Source organism: Talpa europaea (genome assembly GCF_964194135.1).
Source record: "Talpa europaea genome assembly, chromosome: 10".
NCBI classification, from domain to species: Eukaryota; Metazoa; Chordata; class Mammalia; order Eulipotyphla; family Talpidae; genus Talpa; species Talpa europaea.
This window is the reverse complement of record NC_140077.1, coordinates 71,790,596-71,810,594: the sequence shown is the minus strand read 5'-3', so window position 1 is coordinate 71,810,594 and position 19,999 is coordinate 71,790,596. Positions and strand designations below refer to the sequence as shown.

Below are 19,999 nucleotides of genomic sequence, written 5' to 3'. Positions count from 1 at the left end.
GCGGCCGCCGGCGCGGGGCTGGGTACTTTGTCGCGCGGCCGCTTCCCCCCGGCCGGGCCCCCGCCGTCCCGCGTTCCCCCGCGCGCCAGGCCCCCGGGGGGAGGGAGGGTGGAGCAGGGCCGGTGGGCGCCAGGGGCGCACGGCGGGATCCACGGAGCCCAGCGACCCGCCGAGCCTGGAGCCGGGCGGGGGCGGGGAAGCCGGCTCCAGCGCGGAGCAAACTTCGCGGCCGGGCGGGGGGTGGCGGGGACCCCGTCCGGAGCCGGAGGAGGGGGCGGCCGCGGGCCCTCCCGCCCCAGCGCCCGCGCCCGCGCCCGCGCCGCCGGCCACCATGCTGTCCAACTCCCAAGGCCAGACCCCGCCGGCGCTCTTCCCCAGCCCGCCGCCGCCGCCGCCGCCCCCCGCCCCGGCGCAGCCCCCGCAGCCGCCCCCCGCGCCGGCGCAGCCCCCGCTGCAGTTCCCCCAGTTCTACGTCAAGTCGAGCCTGCAGATCAAGAAGAACGCCATCGTCGACGACTACAAGGTCACCACCCAGGTCCTGGGGCTCGGCATCAACGGGAAAGTTTTGCAGATCTTCAACAAGAAGACCCAGGAGAAATTCGCCCTGAAAGTAGGTTTGGGGGCCCGGGGAGGGGCGCGCGGGCCGAGGGGCGCTCCCGGGACGCCCGGCACCCCGCGCTGTCCCGAGCGCGCCGGCCTCCCCTCCACCCGGGCGGGCCGCGGGGCTGTGGGTCCCGGCGCCCGGGGTGCCAAGTGCGCCGCGGGAGGGCGGGCGGCGGGGAGGGCAGGGCCGGGCGGACCCCGCCGCGGGCGCGGGGCTTCCGGTCACCTCGGGCGTGAGTGGCCGGGACCCGGGAGGACTCGGGAGGACTCTGCCATTTTGGGGTTTGAGCGGGATCCAGCCGAATCGGAACGCCCGGCTCTGGGACACCTCTGCTGCTTCACGGACTCAAGGAAGTGATTTCGGGGGTCATGGCTCCCCCCTCCCCCGCTCCTCTCTTTCTTTCTGTGGGCCCATTACTCATTGAACTGGTTGGTCTGTTGGTGTGGAGAAGTCGGATCTCAGAGATTTTTATTTAGCCTCGCTCCTTATTTGGGAGCCGGAATGTGTGATTTCACTTCCCGGGGCCTCGCGGGTGCCGCCGTGCCGCCCTGGGGTGCGCCGACCCGGGCGGTGCGAGGCAGGAGATTCCGCGGGGACGCCGCCTCCCGGGCGCGGGGGAGGGATTGTTTTGATCCGAGCCAGGCCCCCTCCTACCTCCAGTGTCTGGGAGGCTCCAGATGGGAGGCCAGCAGGCTCCGGCGCGGTGTCTGCTGTTTCCATAGCTCCATTGATCGTTGTGAACCAGGTCTGTACACCGCGCCTTGGCTCCGTGCTGATTCCGCAAATCGGAGCCGGAGCCTGTCACTTGAGCCCTGGATCTGGGCTGTTGGCAAATGGTCGGAGGGAGCTATGCCCTTGAACCGGGGAAATGCAGCCTTTCTCTCTCTCTACCTCTCTCTTTCACACACTCTCCCTCTCCACCCCCCCTTGCTTCTCTCCTTCCCCCCTTTCTCCCCCTCCCCCCCTCTCTCGGGTGTGATGGGGGAGAGAGGATATTTAAGTGAAAATAACTGCTTAAGAAGTTAAATAGAATGGTCTCGAGGTCTGCTGAGATGGGTGAGTCTGCAAGCCTCATTCAGGGTCACTAAAAAGGTTTTCTCCTTTGAGGGGTTTCAGATCCAACCACATCTCTAAAGATGACACCTCAACGCCTATTTCCCTTGAGCTGTCATAATGATTGAAGGGGGAGAAAAATACTTCCTGATACTTTCTGTGTTATATTTCTCTCTTCCCCCTACTTTTCCATGGGTAGTTGCATTTCAGTTATTAATACAAAACTCAGGTATGTGTTACAGAGTGGAACTGCTGGAATGTATATTTAGACATAATAAAGACCTGATACTTGGGGCTAGTAAAATGCAAGCATGTCTGTGTTGCCAGACTTTAAGGCCTCTAAAATGATTTCATTGCTGTGTTCACCCTCTCTTTTAGGGGAGAGCTTTACGCTAGCTCCAGTATTTCTTTGGGTCCTACTAGGAGTTGTTGATTAGTGTCGCACTGTTAGAGAAGGAATATATCAATATATTTAACACTTTAATATTTGTTTCTTAGAGCATTCTTTCCATACTGATAACTGGTGCCAGGCTGGGCTGGTGAGTGGTCTGAGTATTTCTGACCTTGGGGAGTGAAGTTGAGTGAATTTGACCACAGTTAACTTGTAACCATGGAGGAAGTGACAGAGGTTCTTTCCAGGAGTTTTCTGTCCCTTCTGAGACACCATCTGCCTTTACCCATTAACAGTTTGGGGACACTGGCTGCTCATTCTCTTGGATAGCTGGAATAGTGTATAAAGACTTCAGAACAAAAGCACTCAACTTGTCTGTGTGACAGATACACAAAACCACCCTCTAACATGCTCCTAGGATGCAATTCAGGTTTCTGTGGTAGTTAATGAGAGATATCTGGATATTTTCCTCCTCTGAATAGTTTTGAGAGGAAAAATTCAGCATTATTTTCAGTAACACTCATAGGTTATTCTTCTTAGGTTGGAAGCGTGTGAAGATTGAAGTTGGTGTCTGTTTTGACAGATTGCCTGCTCCCAGATCTTAATAGTTGACTCAATTGTTAAATTGTAGATTTCCCACACATCTTTGTGTAAAAACTTAATAATAGAGGAAGAAAGAAGGGATGAGACATTCAGAGACTGACAGCAGTGCCAACAGCTCTTCCATATCCAAATATTGGTTAAGACATAATTACAGCTGTGGGGAGAATCTGGTTCAAAGAACCCAGAGACGTATACCAAAGCGATTTCTAGATCTTGACTCTTGATTAACTTAACTGTAGGTGCTGAGTAGTGAGGTGATTTTCAAAACCAGGACTATTTTGATTATAAAGCAAAGGAGGAAGATGTGGGGCAGGAGGGATTGGGAAGGTGGCTGAAGAAAAATGAAGGAGACCTTTTCTCTACACATCGTACTAAACCATTCCTGGGGGTTTTAGAACAGAGAGGGCAGCAGTGGGGCCTCTGATTGGGGTTCTCAAGTTTGTTGCTTCAGAACTCTACATTGTTAATGGGGGCTAGTGGCCACAGATACCCTACTCCCTGGCCCGTGACTGCTTAGCCCTATTAAGTGAAATCAGTGTTTTAAAGAAAAAATGGTCCCAGCTGGCCCGGTTGCTGCTTTGCCTTTGCCCAGAGAGGTTACATTGAAATGTTCCTGGTGGGTGCTTTGGCACCTCACCATCTCTCCTGGCTGCTTTTGCTAAGTTCTGAGTCATGATGATACTTCAGTCAGATTTGGAAGGGACTTTAGAGGTCATCTCATGTAACCCCCTCATTTTGCAGATGAGAAAACTAAGGCCCAGAGAGAGAGAGGGGTTTGCTTAAGGCAGTTCTGGCAGTGCCAGGTCCAGAATTCTGGGCTCCCCATTACCACTCAAGCCTCTTCCACTTCAGGACCTTAGGGATGCCAGCGGCCTGGACGGGGCCTGGCTGCAGCAGCTCCTGAGCACTTCAAGCCTGAGGAGCTCTTCTGCCCCCATCCCGACTCCAGACTGTCATCGTGGGAGTGCTGGGTGGATATTCATCACCCCTCTGGGCAGTAATACCCCAAATTGAAGGGGCCGTTTACAGGTAAACTTAGCAACTCCATGAGTTTTGAGTTTGTGGTAACGTCTTTTTCCATCCCTGCCCTTTTAAGGGAGCCATTGATAGAAATCTCATTTTTTATTATTTGTTGTAGAGGATGGAATTCTAATACCTATTTCTTTGGCAGAGATGTCTAGTCTCAACCCATTTGTGCAGTAATTGGTTGTGTTCCCTGTGGGGTTCCTCAGCTGCTTCCTGCTTCACTGTGTCATGGTGACTCTTAGGTATTAGCTGAACAAATTTAATTAAAGCTGGCACCATTGTCCTTCTCTCCTGTGTGACTCTGATTATTTGAATCATGTTATTACTTTATAAAATACAGCATGTTGTCATAACTTATCTCTGTTTATCTTTCCATTGTGTGCATTAGAGAAAACAAGGCACTGTGGTTTCTTCTCCTTTCCTTTCTCCTCGCCAGGTCACTTTAGTGTCACTGCGATATGACTTCCTCTGATGTTCAGAAGAGGGGACAGTTGGCCTCCCCTCATGGTTGGTCTGGACACCGCATCTCCAGTGTAGGCAGCACCTTCTCCAGCACACTTGTGCCTGTGCCTCTTGGCGAGCCGGATGGGTAGTGGGGCCTGGAGGGGCATTGCTCTGATGGAGCAGGATAGCTGGGTGGAATCACAAGCCAGGAAAGTTGCATTGAACCGGCTTCTTTCTGTGCAATGTGATTACAGGTAGTTACTAGTTTACTAAGCGTCCTACCATGTGCTTAGTTGTATAGGGGATACAGGTATAAAGTGACCTTAAAATTTGGTGGGCCAAGGAGCTGATTAGAAGAAAGCAAAGTTAGTAAATCAGGCAAAGTTAATCTAGGGCTGCACTGTCCAGCATGGTAGCCGATGCACATGCATGGCTATTTATAGTAAAATTTATTAAATTAAACTATATTATGACCTTGAAGACATGCTAATAAGTAAAAGAAGTCAGGGAAAGACAAAGACTGAGCTCACTTATGTGGGATCTACATACAACAACAACACAACTGAACTCAAAGAAAAAGAGACCACACTTGTGCTTGCTAGAGGCAGAGGGAGGAATTGGAGGAAAGTGCTCAAAAGGTACCAACTTCCAGTTACAGGTAATGTGCAGTTTGATGGCTGTAATTAACACTGTGGTCAGATATTTAGGAAAGTTGTTAAGAGAGTAGATCACAAGAGTTCTAACCTGAAAGAGAAAAATTTTTCTTGTCTTTTTATTGTGTTCGTGTGAGCTGATAGGTGTTAGCTGAGCCTGCTGTGGTCATGTCACAGTGTATGTAAATCAAACTGTCATGCCATGCACCTGAAACTTAGACAGTGGTGCATGTCAGTTGTTAAAAAAAAAGGTCAAAGGCCTCCCTGGTGGCACAAGAGGTTAAGCACAGCACTATGAAGCTATCACCAGTCAAAGCCACACGAGTTCGATCCCTGGCCACGTAGCTACCCACATGGCGCAGCAGACCTCTCCCATCTCCCCGCTGCTCCCCGCAGTAGTGTATTTCAGAGGATCTGCCTGTTCTGCTCCCCACTCTGTCTCTGGTGAATCCTCTGACCCCACACACCTTTGGCCTACACCCCAGCTCTTCTATGCATAAATAAATAAAATAAATATTGAAAAAAAGTCAATTGCTAATCACATTTCAAGTATTCAGTAACCATACGTGACTGATCTGATGGCCATGGGGGCTGAACAGCACAGAACATTTCCATCCCCGTGGAAAGTTCTACTGGGCTTTTCTAATAGTGTTAACTTGAGTGGGTGGGATAGAGGAGCTTTGGAAGAGGGAATCCCCTGAACCCTGAAGGTGCTGAGCAGCTCACACTGGATCTGAGGAGTGAGCAGATCTGCTGAAGGTGATAGGAATCTGGACCGCATGGTTGATGAGGGGGAGCAGACGATCCTATTGCTAAGTAGGGCTGGTGGCTCAAAATCCAGCCTTACCCAACTTTGTAGTAAGAGCAGGTTTTAAAGTATTTGAGCAGCATGAAGTAAATAAACAGGATGTTGTAAAGAAAGGTTAGGAATTGCTGAGGTTGGGGCCTGTGGGTTTTTGAGGGAAGGTCTGGTTTCTGGTTTCAGAGACCCTGTTCTCTTTTGGGGCCCTGGCCTGGCCCGTGTCGCTGCAGCAGGGCTTTTGGCAGTCACTGTGGCAGGGTCAAAGCCCATGGTCCTTTTTAACTGGTGAATTTTGGGCTTTAATTGGACTTGAAAATAATATCCAGCTAAGATCTGGCATCAGTTATTGCTAGAAGGGTGTAGAAAAGCAGCCCTAGGCAAGACCCTAGATATTGTTGGTGGGCATATGGGAAATGAATGTCTTCCTGTGGGAGGATGAAGGTACTGGTATTCATGATGAAGATGTTTGACTGACTGGGGTCTGAGGAGTTGGGCCATCATCAGTCAATGATTTTCCTTAAGATGTAGGTGCAAGGGAGGGGCCTCGAGGAGCTGCTTCAGGGCTGTAGGCCAAATCCTGCATTTCAGGGAGGTGTCAAAGCTCCTGCCCCTTGCAGAATCCAGGGGTGCTGGAGTCTGTGCCAGGTGGGATGTCAGCGAAAGGACAGACCCCAGCATCTGTATTTGTGTCCTTCCACTGTTCCCAGGCCGCCTGCCTGTGCACTGGACCAGGATTCTCCCTGATGATTTCAATCTGTGGTGCAGGATTTATACTCTCTGGTTCCCTTGTCTCTGCTTTAGGCACTGTCAAGAAGTCTGTTTCCTTTTCTTTTTGTACTGTGCCTTTTCAGGTGCTTCACTGTCCTGGGGGAGGGTGAGTGGGCAGTTGCCCCTTAATGTTTGGAGGGTTTCATTGGTATATTTGAAAGGATTGCACAGGTACAGACTTTATAAGCACCTTCGAGCTGATGACACCCGCCACCACCAAGGAAAAGGCCTGGCTGATCCAGAAAGATTCAGCAGTATGTCCAAGGTGTTACTTGGGACCTGGTTCCCCGTGGGCTCCTCTTGGTCTGGATTCCTTTGGCTTTTTGGTTGCTAGGGATGATTTTACTGGATTGCAGATCTGGCGGGCAAAATGAACTCCACTAATGGGCCACTAGGATCATTCTGTGTAGATGACCTTATAAACAGGGCCATTGGCAAAGAGCAGGGACCATGCCACTGGTCAGCTTGAAGTGCCTCACATGTAACCCAAATCAGGTTTAGTGCCTTTCCCCTGTCTTCAGTGGAGTACTGATAATTTGTATTTTAAGATATGTCTGGTTATACAGATGTAGGGATGAGCTTGTTTCTCTGGATTATATGCTAAATTTGAAGAGAGGAAACATCTTTAGCCCTTTTTTTGTGACCTTGAGTAGGTCAGTTAAACTTTTCAGGGCTCAGTGTGCACATCAGAGGGTCAGGCCCATTTAGAGAAGGTTAAGATAGAGATGGGGAGTTCCTTGTTTTCCCACCTGAAACTCTTCATTTTAAGGTGTCGGACCAGATAAGGCTGCTGTGATTGGCTGCGCAGGCTGTGCCTTGTGTTGGGCTGCCTGGCCCAAGGACGGAACCTAGGGCTGAAACTAGCCTCGCCCTACTCCCCCACCTCTCTGGCTAGATCCACTTATCAGGCTTTGCCTTGGCATATGGTTGGGGCCATCCACATATGTGCTATTTATAAATCACTCAAAGGTATAATGTGGGCTAGGGCCTGTTGTCAGGTGACAGTTGAGGCTTGAGTCCTAAAGTTGGTACCACTTCTTACCTGTGTAAGAAGGGTTATCAGAAGTATAGGGAAGCAAGAGGAGAGGGGACTACCTGGTGATAACTGTTCTGTTTTCTTCCTGCCCACTCATGGCTAAAGTAGTGCTTATAGCTCTGGAGCTTTGTGGGGTTCTGTGTGCCAGGCCGTCAAGATTTGGTTGGAGGAGGAAGAGCCACGGTGCAAAGGGGGATAGGTTGTGTTCAGCTTCTGTCACTGTAGAGTTCTTGGGGTCTTTATTCTCTGATTCAGTGAATGCTTTGATATACTAGCTGGCAGGTGGTAGAGGCTCAGACTTGGTCCCGATTTAAGCCCTGTCTTTAACTGATGTTCGCTTCTAACACCAACCAAGTTGTGTTTATTCAGCTGGGTACCCAAGCTGTCTAAAAGGGTTATGTGAAAGGACATCTTATTTTTTTCTTTAATTTCAGTTTTCATTTATTTACGCATATAAGAACTGAGGTGTAGGCCAGAAGTGCAGGGGGTGAGAGGACTTACCAGAGACAGAGTGGGGAGAAGAACAGGTGGATCTACTGAAATACACTGCTGAGGGGAATCAGTGGACGAGACAGGAGAGGTCTGCTGTGCCATGTGGGTAGCTCTCTGGCCCGGGATCGAACTCAGGCCTAGTGGCTGGTAATAGCGCTGAGACTTAACCTCTGAGCCACCAGGGAGGCCCCAAGAGCATCTGATTTTTGAGGGATGTTCCCAGGCATCTCCAGAGATAGTGTCCATCTAGGGCTCCTCTGAGGTAAAGAATAATGACCGCAGGCAGAAGCTGCATGGCTGCCCTGGAGGAACATAGAGGGCCAGGCTGTCGATGCCTGTTCTCTGGCTGATGTCTGTGAGGATTCTTCATTTGAACCTGAAGTAAAGTGGACTATCTCCAGTGCTGGGTAAGGGAGGGACCTAGGAGGAGACCCACTGGCAGTCCCCCTTCCAGCACCTCTCCCTGCATGCTTCTCCGGGGCTCTTACCCTCCTGGCCCCTCCCCAGGCTGATGATTTAAGTTGGTCCCTTTGCTGATTATCCACATTGTTTTGAGGCTCCTAGCCCACACTGGGCATTTGCAAGCTGGCCTCCTGGCCAGGGCCCAGAACAGTTACTCAGCCCCTCTGTCCAGTAGCTAATAATAAACCTGCCTCTGCCATGGTCTCCCCTCACAGCCAGGCTCCGATGTCCTGATATCTGCCCCAGGTCTTCTTGCCTCATGCTGGGCTGCTGTTCACTTTTCACTCACATCCTCCCTTTTGCCTTCTCTTCCAGTACGGGCTTGTAGGTGGTTTTGGGCCAACTTTCTTTTCTGAGTGCTGGGAGTCAGCTGTGGTTAGTGCTTCTCTATCAAGATTTATGTGTACAAAGGCCGTGAGGAGCTACCTTCCCTGCCAGGGGAAGGGTCAGACGGGGGGAGAATGAATAAGTTCAGCTAGTCACATTTTCTGCTGTGCTCACCACGGCACCGGCCTCCTCAGACACCCGCTGCCAGAAGGGATGTGGGATGAGTCGGAGAGCCCCACTTGAGGCTCTCCCAGACCCTCACTGGAGCTGCCCTGTGACTGAGCTCGCAACCTACTCTGGACTCCTGCCCACTTACTAAACTCTCCTCTCCTCCTCTGCAGTGTGGAGCTTCAGGTTACCACATTCAAAAGTGTGACCTCATCTCCTTGGCTTCCACGCATAACTGGGGCCTCCTTCCTGAGTTAGGCCCCTCTGGTCCAGCGACCTGCGGAATATCCCAGAGAGCACGGGTCTCTCCTTCCTTTGACTGTGAGGGCAAGGGCTTTGGTGATCTGCTCATTCATTGAGGTAGCCTCTTTTTCTGCTGCCATGGATCTTGGGGACCGTAGGACAAGGTGAGGAAAGGGCCTTAGGTAGGTGGGATACTTGCCTAACTGATAGATACTGAGTGCAGCTTTCCTGAAATTTGATTTGGTGCTCTACTTTCTGATGGGTCTAATACTGGAACAGGTGTTGGTACTGATCTTGCACAGGTGAATTCTGTGTCAATTTATGGAATTAGGGTTCATTTGGGAGGAGGACAATATTGGGGGGGAGTGATAGGAGCCAAGAGATAGGACGGGGGGGGGGCACTGCCTTCAGCTAAGGGTACTTATCCAGACTGTCTCCATGACAGCCTCCTATCTGTCCCCCAGGAAATGGGCCTCATTTCCTCTGCAGGGAGAGATTTATCTGCCAAGACCCATTGGCCTCTGGAGGGGAGGAGTTGGGTGTAAATGCTAAGAGTTTATTTTTAACTCTGACAGAAGGAGCCCTGTCCTTGGAGTAGCCGTACTCACCCCCTTCTCTCACTACCCCAGACAGCCTTCCCTGGCTCCTGTAATTCTTAGAGGAAGACTAGAAGAATTTTAAGTGCCAGGCTTCTAAGGGCTGGGAAGGGGAAGCTTCTCTAAGTGAAGGATCCGTGGATTGCTCGTCATCCCGACTTCTGCAGTGCTCCCCGGGGGCTGGGGCAGGAGGGAGAGGGGCACCCCCGGGCACTGAGGTCTCTGTGGAACTTGGGCATCCTGAATGCAGGTGGACCGCCTGGGGCTGGGCCTGGCGAGGCTGCTTGTTGCACTGGTGAAGCAGCCAAGGCACAGGCACGCTGAAGGGCGGAAGCTGCGAGGGCAACGTGGGCAGGTGCAGTGATCTGCCTTGTGAAGTCGCGTGTGCAGACATGCCGTCTGCTATTCCTTCCGACCGCCGGGCCCATGCACATCCCATCCCTTCCACTGGAGCAGATGTGGGGTTCTCAGCGACTTCAGACCCTGAGTGCCCCCTTCCCTGGACAACCCTCACATCACCTGTGCTGTGAGGAAGGAGGAAAAGACACACGAGTGCCCTTTTGCCTGCTTCTCAACTCTTCTTGATTTTCGAGCTTGTTTGGTTACCTTGCCTTAGATTTTTAAAAAGAACATAAAATCAGATTTGAGGTATAGTTAGAGAAGGGAAGGATAGAGAGTAGTGAGCAGGTGATGGGCAGTAGAAATGCAGGTCTTGCCCCTTCAATTCCTTGGAACTCAGTGGGGGATTCGTTTGCCTGCTGCCCAGCTCAAGCCCCTCAGTAGGTTCTCTTCCTGCCCTACCCAGGGGCTCTCCAGATCCTGCTCCATGCCCACCCGGCTCTTTCTTTCTGAATGCGCGCTGTTTCAGCTGAAGTGGTTTATATGTGCTGTTTCCCAAATAGGACTCCGCTTTCCCACACCCACGCCTTTGCCTGTGGGATGCAGCTCATCCTTCCATCTGTGTTTTCTTTGCCACTGTCTGCATCCCCCACTCTTGTCTGTCTGCTCTGCCCTGTGCAAGTGCTAATGTCATGAACCCTGTGCCCGAGAAGCAGGTCTCCTCCACCCCGCCCCAACAAACTTGCCAGGACACTCTTGCCTTTTAGTTCATGTTTTAAATGTATGTTTCCATGTGAAAAGTGTTTCTCTAGATACTGGATTGTAAATTCCTTGAAGACCCACATTCTTCTTACTTCCATGTGCTGACTAGAGGTCCTCATTAAAAATAATAGAATAGAATATTTTGGCACCTACCTAGTAAAGGTGTAATCACTGGGTAGTAGTGGAGGCTGCCCATCTAAATAGAAGGCACTAGCGGTGAGCCTTGGGGAGGGTGCAGCTCTGGAGGGGTCATACTGGGCTGGCCTCTGAGACTGAGCTGGGATATACTGAAGGCCCCCTGTCTGCTAAGAGCCGTTCTCAGAACAGTCTTCTGGGCATTTCTCCCTCCACCCACTCGAATCTGCTGACTCAGGCTAGCACCTTCTGTTTCTGCTAAGGGGAGTTCTCATTCTTGTGGGGTCTCTGACCACAGTTTCCCATTGATTCTTCTCCTTTTCCTCCCTGCTTCAGGCTCCTCCTGTTTCACTATGGAGATGACCCATCTGCCCCCTTTGAGAACTTTGGCAGAGGCAGGGAAGATGTGGATCTTGCCATTTTTCCTGCAGCTCTGCCATCTTCTAGTTAGACACAGCAGAGACACACAAATGTATCCCAAGGTTATCTGTCTGCTGGCCTTGCTTCTGTGAATTGCAGGAGGGACCAGCATTGGGCAGCAGCGTGCCGGGATTGAGGTCAGAGATTCAAACTCATGAAGCCACTTAACTGTGCCATAGATTTGCCGGGGAAACAACTGGATGGGAATCCAAGAGAACAGCTCGTAATCCTACTTGTGTGTGCCACGTCCTGAGCAAATCCTTGGATTTCTCTGGGCCTCACTCATTATCCTCATTTGTAAATCAAAGTGGTCAGACTTAATCTGAAGGACGCCTGCATGGAAGGACTCTCATCACTACTGTTGCTGTAGCTCTGTTGCTGGGAGCACTCCTGAGATGGGCAGACGCCACAGCTCTGGGGCTGGGAGCCCTTCTTCCTGTCCCCACACTCTGGAGGCTGGAGTTCTTCAGCCCTCTCCAGGCCAGTATTTATAAACATCTATTCTTCCCTTGTCTGCCTCCTGTCTTCCCTGCTGATTGGCCAGCAGGAGGCCCAGATGGCAGGATTAGGGTAGAATGGGAGACTAGTCAGGCCCACCCTTGGGTTGAGACCCCTTTGATACCTCTTCTATATGAGATAAGAGGATTTAGAACAACTAGGGCTGATTCTATCAGCTTAGACTAGACCCCCGACTTTCTAAACAGAATTTGCTATAGGTTGCCTTCTAGCTCCCCTGAGGCCCAAAGCAACTTATTACTCAAGAAAATTAATTAGTGCCAAGAATGAGTGTCCCTAAGGAGAGATCAGAGAGGCAGTTGACTTTGGATACATGTAACAGACTACTATCTGTTGCCTCATTCAGATCCTTGTGAAAAGTTTAGCTGTACCCTAAGGTTTCCCCCATTAGTAACAAGTTTTTATTGAGCAGATACTATGTGTCAGACATTGCAGTAGGTGTTTTACTTAGACTTTGTCAATCTTTAGAATAATACTGTAAAGCAAAAGTTCCCATTTTACAGAAGAAGAAACATTCAGACAAGTTTGGAGCAATTCATTTATTAGCAATTATTTATTGGGCACCTACTAAGTGCTAAGTATTATTTTAGGCTTTGGGAATATATCCGTGTTAAAAAAAATCCTGCTTCCATGGACCTTGCATTTAAGCTTAAAGGGGAGGTAGAGAAAGCATACCTGGTGGCACAGGCGGTTGAGCGCAGCGCTGTGAAGCTGTCCGCAGCCTCTGCAGTGCTGGTTTTAGGTTTTATCCCCACTGGATGCAGAGCAACTCACATGGCGCGGCAGACCTCTCCTGTCTCGCCTGCTTCTCCCATCAACAGTGTATTTCCGTCAGTCTGCCTGTTCTGTTCCCTGCTGTGTCTCTCCTGAATCCTCTCATCCTCCCGCACATCTGGCCTGTACCCTGGTTCTTGTATAAATAAAATAAAAATAAATCTTAAAGAAAAAGAAAACATACTCAGTTAAATGATACAGATGGTCATTGATACAGCTGGTCATAGGTACAAAGGAGAAAATAAAGGAGGGAAGGAGGCCCTGGAGTGTTGGGGGGGGAGGGTGTGTGTGTGTTGGTGTTGAAATTTTAAATAGGGCCTAGGGAAGGCTGTTAGTGGTGGGAGTGTCTGACTCTAAAACCTGGTTTCCTCATAGCTTGCAATACTGCCTCTTCTGTAACAACATCATAATTCAGTAGTTAGTTCACTTAGCAATTGTTTTATCATCAAATATTTATGTATACTTATTTTGTGCAAATTGCTATGATAAGATGTAGGCCCTGCCTTTGGGAATTTAGAGGAGTAAACCCTATGTTTGTATATAAGGAATGATAAACGATTGCACCCTACCCCAATTTGGATTGTGCCCTTTTATGTTCATACTGTTGGATCCTCTGACAGATGCAGTACTTCTCTGGCAGAAGGTCAGGTGGTTTGTTTTCTGGCTTTATACATGAAGAAAGATGCTCGTGGTGGTGGTGGTGGGGGAGTGGTCTGTCTTGGGCACCTGGAGGGCCAGGAGTGTGAGGAGCTTCACTGGGCGCTTTTGTCTTTTTTTGGTGGAGGGAGGGTGGGGGGCGGTGCTGTCTCCCTAGGGGTCCTTCTGGTAATAGGATATGCTTGAGATGAGATGTTGAGCCACCTTCACTAGAGCCAGGCTGGAATGGGGCAATGAAAAAAAAAGATGACTGAGCTGGACTGTGGTAGGTATTATTTTTATCATCATCTGGGCCCTCCCAGGTTGCTCTCCTCTTCTGAAGAATACCATCCTCCATGTGTTCAGCCTCCCAAGTGGAGGAGTGGGGAGGCTGTCTGGCATTGGGCTTTGACCATCTTCTGCTTGCTGCCTCTCAGGACTGGGAGAGCAGAAGTCAGGCTCTGGATGAACAGACCGTTAGTGCAGAGAGGAAAGTGAAGCAATGAGGCAGGTCTGTTTTTCTCCTGAGCAAGTGCTATGGCAAAGGAAGTTGCAACATTTAATTTTTTTCTTTGTTGGTTCTTTTTATAGAGCAAGAAGGAAAAACCCACATCTTCCAGTAAACTTGAGAAAAAGTATCTGGTTTGGGTGGATCGTTATTATCCCTCTTCTTCAACAATGCTTTTTGTTTATAGTCTTTGATCCTTTCATCCTTGCCTTCCCTTGTGCTTCTCTGAGGGACTGTGTCCCTGCAGCTAGCGGCAGAGGCTAGTTGCCTTTGCAAAGAGGAAGGCTTGGGAAGGCATCTTGTCCATTGTCCTCCAGGGGAGAGACGCTGCCCAGCTCTGCCAGAAGGCTGCCTGGTGGCCTTTCCTGACAGAATTGTTTGACAGGCCTTCCTGAGACCCACCTGGCCTCTCTTGTTGTTGTTCCCAGAAGGTACCTTTTGGGTAGATTGGGAGTGTGTGTTTAGGCACCTAGGCACCTTTTGGGGCAAGAGGCCTAAAATGTGGGAGACAGAAATCAAGGCTGGGGGGGCCCTACATGTGTATCTGGAGTCCTTGGTCAGGTTGAATTTGGCCTTTGTGCTGTACCTGTGCAGGAATCCAGTTGTGTTTGGTAGAGTGCAGATGATATATTTTGATATATTTTCCTGATGAAAACTTATGAACTCTGGAAAAGTAGAACTATTTTTTTGTTTTTGTCTTTTTGGTGCAGTTCATTTCCTCTCCCTTGCATTTCTGTACTCTGACACAGTTAAAACATTCCAGTATGAATCAGCTTTGAAATTAAGCAGTGGTCAACTATGGGATGTTCAGGGTTATTCCTGAGAGTGACATGCGCTTGCTCTGAGAAGACTGGGAAGTAGCACAGCCAGCAGGCCCTGCTGCCTGGCCTGGGTGATGCTGTCGGTGCTCCTGCTGCTGTTAATCTTTTTCTTGGGCAGAGAAGGGTAAAGTCCTCAGGGGTGAGAATTTCTGTACAGACTGTTTGTTCTCTGTACCTGTTGTCTCTGGTACAGCTTATGCAGGCCTTCTCCTTTCCTGATGTTTTCTTATAATTTAATCTTCCTTGTCATCTGGCAGTCCTCTTTATGCTAGAGAGAGCCCCAGAAAGATAGTGGTAGAGGGAGTGTAGAGAGAATTTGCTTGTTTGCTTGGATCCTACAGCGAGTACTTAAGCTCTCTTTCACAGGAAACTGCTTTGGCTAGTTTGAAAGCCACTAGGTAGATAGATATGGCTATTTGAATTAAATTAAATAAAACAGGAAATAAAGTCATTCTGTAGTACTAGCCACGTTGTAATGTGCAGTAGTCATGTATAGCTGGTGGCCACTATCTTTGGCAATGCAGACAGAGACCACATCATTTGCACAGAACATTCTTTTAGTTAATGCTGACTCTGAGGTAATCTTTCTATACTCTGATAAAGGTTTATCTGACCTGGAAGGAGTTTTGTGGAAGAGCATAGGAGAGGGTACGGCAAAGGTCATCATTTAGATGGAAATTGCACTCTGTATCTTAATTCATCCAAGATTCTACAAAGGTAGTATTCAGGAACCTGTGTTTTTACTTGTGGTAATTATTAGGATTTGACAATCCTTGGTCTGTAGAAGCCCTCCTTTAACTCCTCCAGTGATGGGTAAAGTTACTTCTATTCAAGAAAACTGTACCATGGAAAATAAATTTGCTGTTATTAAAGCTCTATGCTTATTAAGCCCCAGATTTGGTTCCCTGAACTTGTACTTTTGCTGGGTGCTAGTTGCAATTTCCAGAGCCTCATAGAATGCATCCATTTGGGCTTCTGCAGATACTTGACCACAGCTGCTGTGTGTTGTCTCCTGCCACCCGGACACCCTGGCACATTTTCAGAGTGCCTGACCTGTCAGGGGCTCTGGAAAGATGCAGAGATGCGACATCTTTCCCAGGCGCTTCTGATTGTGAGGCCGTGCTGGGAGGTCGAGGAGAGGCTCACATCTCAGAGCCGCTGACAACGGAGAGTCAGGGTGGCCCGGCTGGTGGGGGTCGTGTGTACCTTTTTTCTGTCCCCTGCTCCAGAGGAGAGAGTTTCTCTCTGTTCCTGTTTCTCTGTACAGTTAACGCTTACTTTTTGAGGGCACAGATCTGGTTTTCTTTAGAGAATATGAGAGACTCAACCATCTGTTCCCGGTCACATATGACCACAGATAGCACTTCTGCTTAGAGACCTTCAGTGGTGTCCCCTGACCTCCAGTGTATGCTCAAGCTGATCGTGGTATTCAAGCAGCTGGTTTTGACCGTCTTTCCACCCCCACCCCCAAGACATGCACGCTCTCTTTCAAGAGCTATGTCGGTCCCGTGCTTCCGTGTCTTCTCGTGGGCTTTCCATTTCTTCGTTGATATCCTGGTAGAATTGTATTTATCCTTTGAGGCTTGTTTTGTTCCACCCCACTCCCTATTTCCATGTTTTATACCACCTCACCCCCGTGGTGCTGGTGGCAGTTCTTACTAGCTGCCTGTCCTCCCTTCACTCCTGTGTCCTCCCTGCTAGATGCTGAGCAATGTGAGGGCAAGAACGCCTCTCATTCTCTTTGTATCCTGTGCTGCAAGCCTGCTACCCCACTTAGTTCTGGGGCCCTGTGCACAGAAGCTGGCCGCTTTCTTTTTTCTTTTTCATTTTTTTTTTAAAGGTTTTATTTATTTTTGTGTGGAAAAACTGGGGTTTGTCTCTTGGATTCTGATGAGCCCGCTGCAGGGGAACCATCCAGTATTCTCCACCAGTATTCTCACTCTCAGTGACCCCGGGCTCATCAGCATTGATGAGAAAAGTACTGCTTAGCAGCTGATAATTAAGAAGCAGGGCCTGGAACCTTGGCTGCCTTAGAGACAAAACTGGTATTTAAACAATAAAGTTTTTAAAATCAAGAATTAAAGTGTCATCTTCAGAAGCAGCTATGTCCAATGCAAGGCTTCCCAGTTAGAGGAGATAAGTGAATAGCTAATGGAGCCAAAGAATCCTGTCTCAGTCCAGGGTGCTGGGGGGAGCGCAGTGACAGGCTCTCCTGGTATGGCCTGAGGCTGCCTGGGAGAATGGTGGTTGCTCTGCTAGAAAGGACCATCAGTTTCCCCTTCAATCCCAGTTCCTGTCGATTGGACTAATTTTGCCAGGTAAGCAAGGAGAGAAATTTGGATGACTAGTATAGGAATATGCTCTGGGCTTTTCCCTAAGGCCATGAAATGCACACTTTCATAGTCAGTGAAGAACAGACTGGTCAGTGCTGCCTCACCGCATCTCTTGTTTCCTTCTCATGCTATTAGGGTTGGGAGGGGAGCCCTGGCCTTTGGGCATCCTCCCAAAGGAGGTTCTGGTTCTGGTTAGAACCAGAGCGTGAGGAATTCCCCGGCTTCTTGATGGTGCCCAGTTACTAGCCACAGTCTTTATCTCCGCTGAAGGAGTTCTAAGAAATATGCATGCCAGAAGCAGTCCGTGGTGAAAGCAGAGGCTTCCTGTGTGAGGGATGGGGGGCGGGGGAGGGCGTGAGGGCTCTGTTACCTGTCTTGAAGGGGCATTTGCTCTGTGCTCAGCCACAAAGGTCAGCTGGCCTTTTGGAGTCGCTTCATTGTGAGTGAAACAAAACCCGCCCAGGAAACCAGAGACGCTGCTGAAGGGTCTTCCCAGAAGGTCACTCCAGGTACGGGGCCTGTTTCTCAGTCCTACGTAAAGGGTCTGTGTAACAGACGGTTGGCTGAGAAGTGTCTGGGCCCCAAGCTGGTCAGGCTCTTTGCCTTCTTGCTCTTCCTTTCAGGTTTCTCTGCTAGAATTAGCACTGAGCTAATCCTGAACACTGCTGGAGGTGACCGCTCCCTGACCACAGGTGTATGCGTTGGTGCGGTCACCAGTTACCCTTATAGCAACATGTAGGACAGCTGGGAGGCCTGGTGGCCTTGGTAAGGGAATAAAGCCAGTTGGCTCATCTGGGGTCAAACCGTATCCTTGGTGACATAAGCACAGATGATCCAAAGCCAAAGCTGGCGTGTGTGTGTGTGTGTGTGTGTGTGTGTGTGTAGAGATTGTCTTTTGGTGACGTTCTGGAAGCATGAACTGAATGGTGAAGATACCACAAGCATGTGTGCACCATTAATCTGTTCATTCCAAACTTATTGAGGGGGAACATGTAAGCAGAGCACTTCTTACATACTCCAAGGAGAGGTGTGTGCAGAGGCGTGGTGAACATGATGAGGAGCCAGGCAGTCCTGGGGTGTGTTGGCGGAATGACAGTCTGAGACTGTGATCAGATAAATATAAGAAACTTTTTGCAGTGCACATTATGTTAAAGGCTCCATGAAGTTCTGCAGTAAAAAAATCTGTTTAGCTTCCCTTTTACACTTATCACTTACTAACATCGCTCAGAATACTGCTTGAGGGCGGTGTGATCACTTCTCTAGGAGAACTGCCTCTTGATTCAGATAAAAGTTTACCTGACTCTGGGTCAACATGGGTCTGACAGGTTTTAAAAAGTTGTGTGTGTTTGTGTGCATGTGCGTGTGTGCATGTGCATGCTGGGGTATGGCAGAAAATGGCCCTGGCAGGTGGCTCCTATTGAAGTTGGCCCTATCTGCGTCCCTGCTGGCTTTGTGCTCTGGAGAAGCCTTTTGTCCCGGCTTGATCATACTGAATGGCAACTGCATCTGCTGTGCCTGGGAAGTGGCAATTTGCATTATGGGGCAGGGGTGAACCAGCAGTGAGCTGACACCCCTACTTGAGGTCCAAGCTGCTGGGATCTCCCAGTATGGGGGAGGGGGGGCTGGTGATTCGAAGCAGCTGCATGCTAATCCTCCATGTGGAGGGGAGCAGAGTGAGGTCCCTTATCTCTCTGCGTTCTTTCTGCAGGAGATTGTGTTGAACCTTGAGGAGTCAGCCAGGAGGAAGTAGGTGGGCTTGGGTATTTTTCTTCCCTCTCCTCCAGGGTGGAAAGGTGGACCAGGGTGGACCAGACCGAAAGACACTTGACTCTCCGCTACTGAGAGGAATTGAGGTGATGGTATTTTGGCTTAAATTTAAGGAAAAATTCAGCATCATGAAAAGGATTTATTGAAGTGTGTGGAGTTTCAAAATCCAAGAGTAGAACTATGTTCAAACCATTGGTAGTAGAGGTGGGTATGATTGCTTGGCCCCTCAGGTGGCTGATTCACCAGAAAGGACCGGGAAGCCTCCTTGGGTCCTCCGTTCGAAATAGACTTAGGCGGGGCACCCCGGCCTGTTGCAGGCTCAGTGCCATCTCGGGGCAGCTTTGCCAGGAAGCCAGGATTATTTCTAAGGAAATCATCATCTGGGAACAAATGGGAATGTGGGCTGGGAACCAGTCACTCTTCCTGGAGATTAGACACTTCCACTGTGGGAACACTTACGGCAGGCCCAGAATTTCCTACCTGTTTGCTTGTATGCATATTTGTTTGTATATATTTTTTTATGCTTGGTTTTCCTCTTTGGACTTTCCTGAAGGAAGGGGGGTTAGTCTGTCCTGGGACCAGGGTGAGGAATCCTTCACTCCAGCTTCTCTCACCCTCTTCCTGCCTTTCCTTAGCCAGAGTCCCTGAGATAGGGCAAACACAATCCCTCTTATTGTTGCCTGTGTTACTGGAGAAAGGCCAGATGCCATCCCTCCATCTCCCTCCACATCCCGGACTAGAAATCTGGTTGGGCAGGCTTTGGTTTGGGAAACAGGAGTGTTAGCTGTTGCTGCTGCCTGGGGTGTTTGCAGCTGCTCTAACCCAAGTTGTCTTGCTGTGGCCCCCAGTGCAGAACTCCTGAGCTCCCTGGAGGGGGTGTTGGGTAAGGGTAGAGGAGGCCTGGGAGCAGGAGAAGAGCAGGCTGTGACTCCCTCCTTTCCCCATTAGCTGCGGATGTATCACCACTGCTGGGAATGCATTCAGGTCACTTCTAGACAAGTTGGTCATTATGGAAATTCTTTCTTACCCTGTGGTGGGGCTTTACTTACTCAGAAGGTCTTCAGTGTCCTTTACCTCTTGTCCCTCAAGGCTAGAAGACAGGCTAGTGTCTGGGCCCCGCCCCCCCTCCAATACCTGTAATCTCCTTGTTGTTCTCGCTTCACCTGTGGGGTTATGATTCCATCTGGTGAGGAGTAGGCATAGATTCCAGCCAGGGGATTGGGACTGTCTGCCTCCCTCACTTTCCTCTTTCCCACAGGGTCGAGGTTGGTTTGGTCTCCATTTCCTCCCATGGGACCAGCTGCATCTCTGACATGCCTG

General features: G+C 49.8%; 1 protein-coding gene across 1 annotated transcript in view; it reads left to right on the top strand.

Moving 5' to 3' along the window:
- Positions 1-307: 307 nt before the first annotated feature.
- The window catches only part of MAPKAPK2 (MAPK activated protein kinase 2), a gene marked incomplete at its 3' end in the record, with an annotated part of 44,077 nt that continues 24,385 nt past the window's right edge, over positions 308-19,999 (top strand). Inside the window, exon 1 of the mRNA XM_084245945.1 lies at positions 308-610. Within this exon, the coding sequence (XP_084102071.1) occupies positions 332-610 (279 nt within the window). The 5' untranslated portion in view covers positions 308-331. The remainder of the gene's footprint in view (positions 611-19,999) is intronic.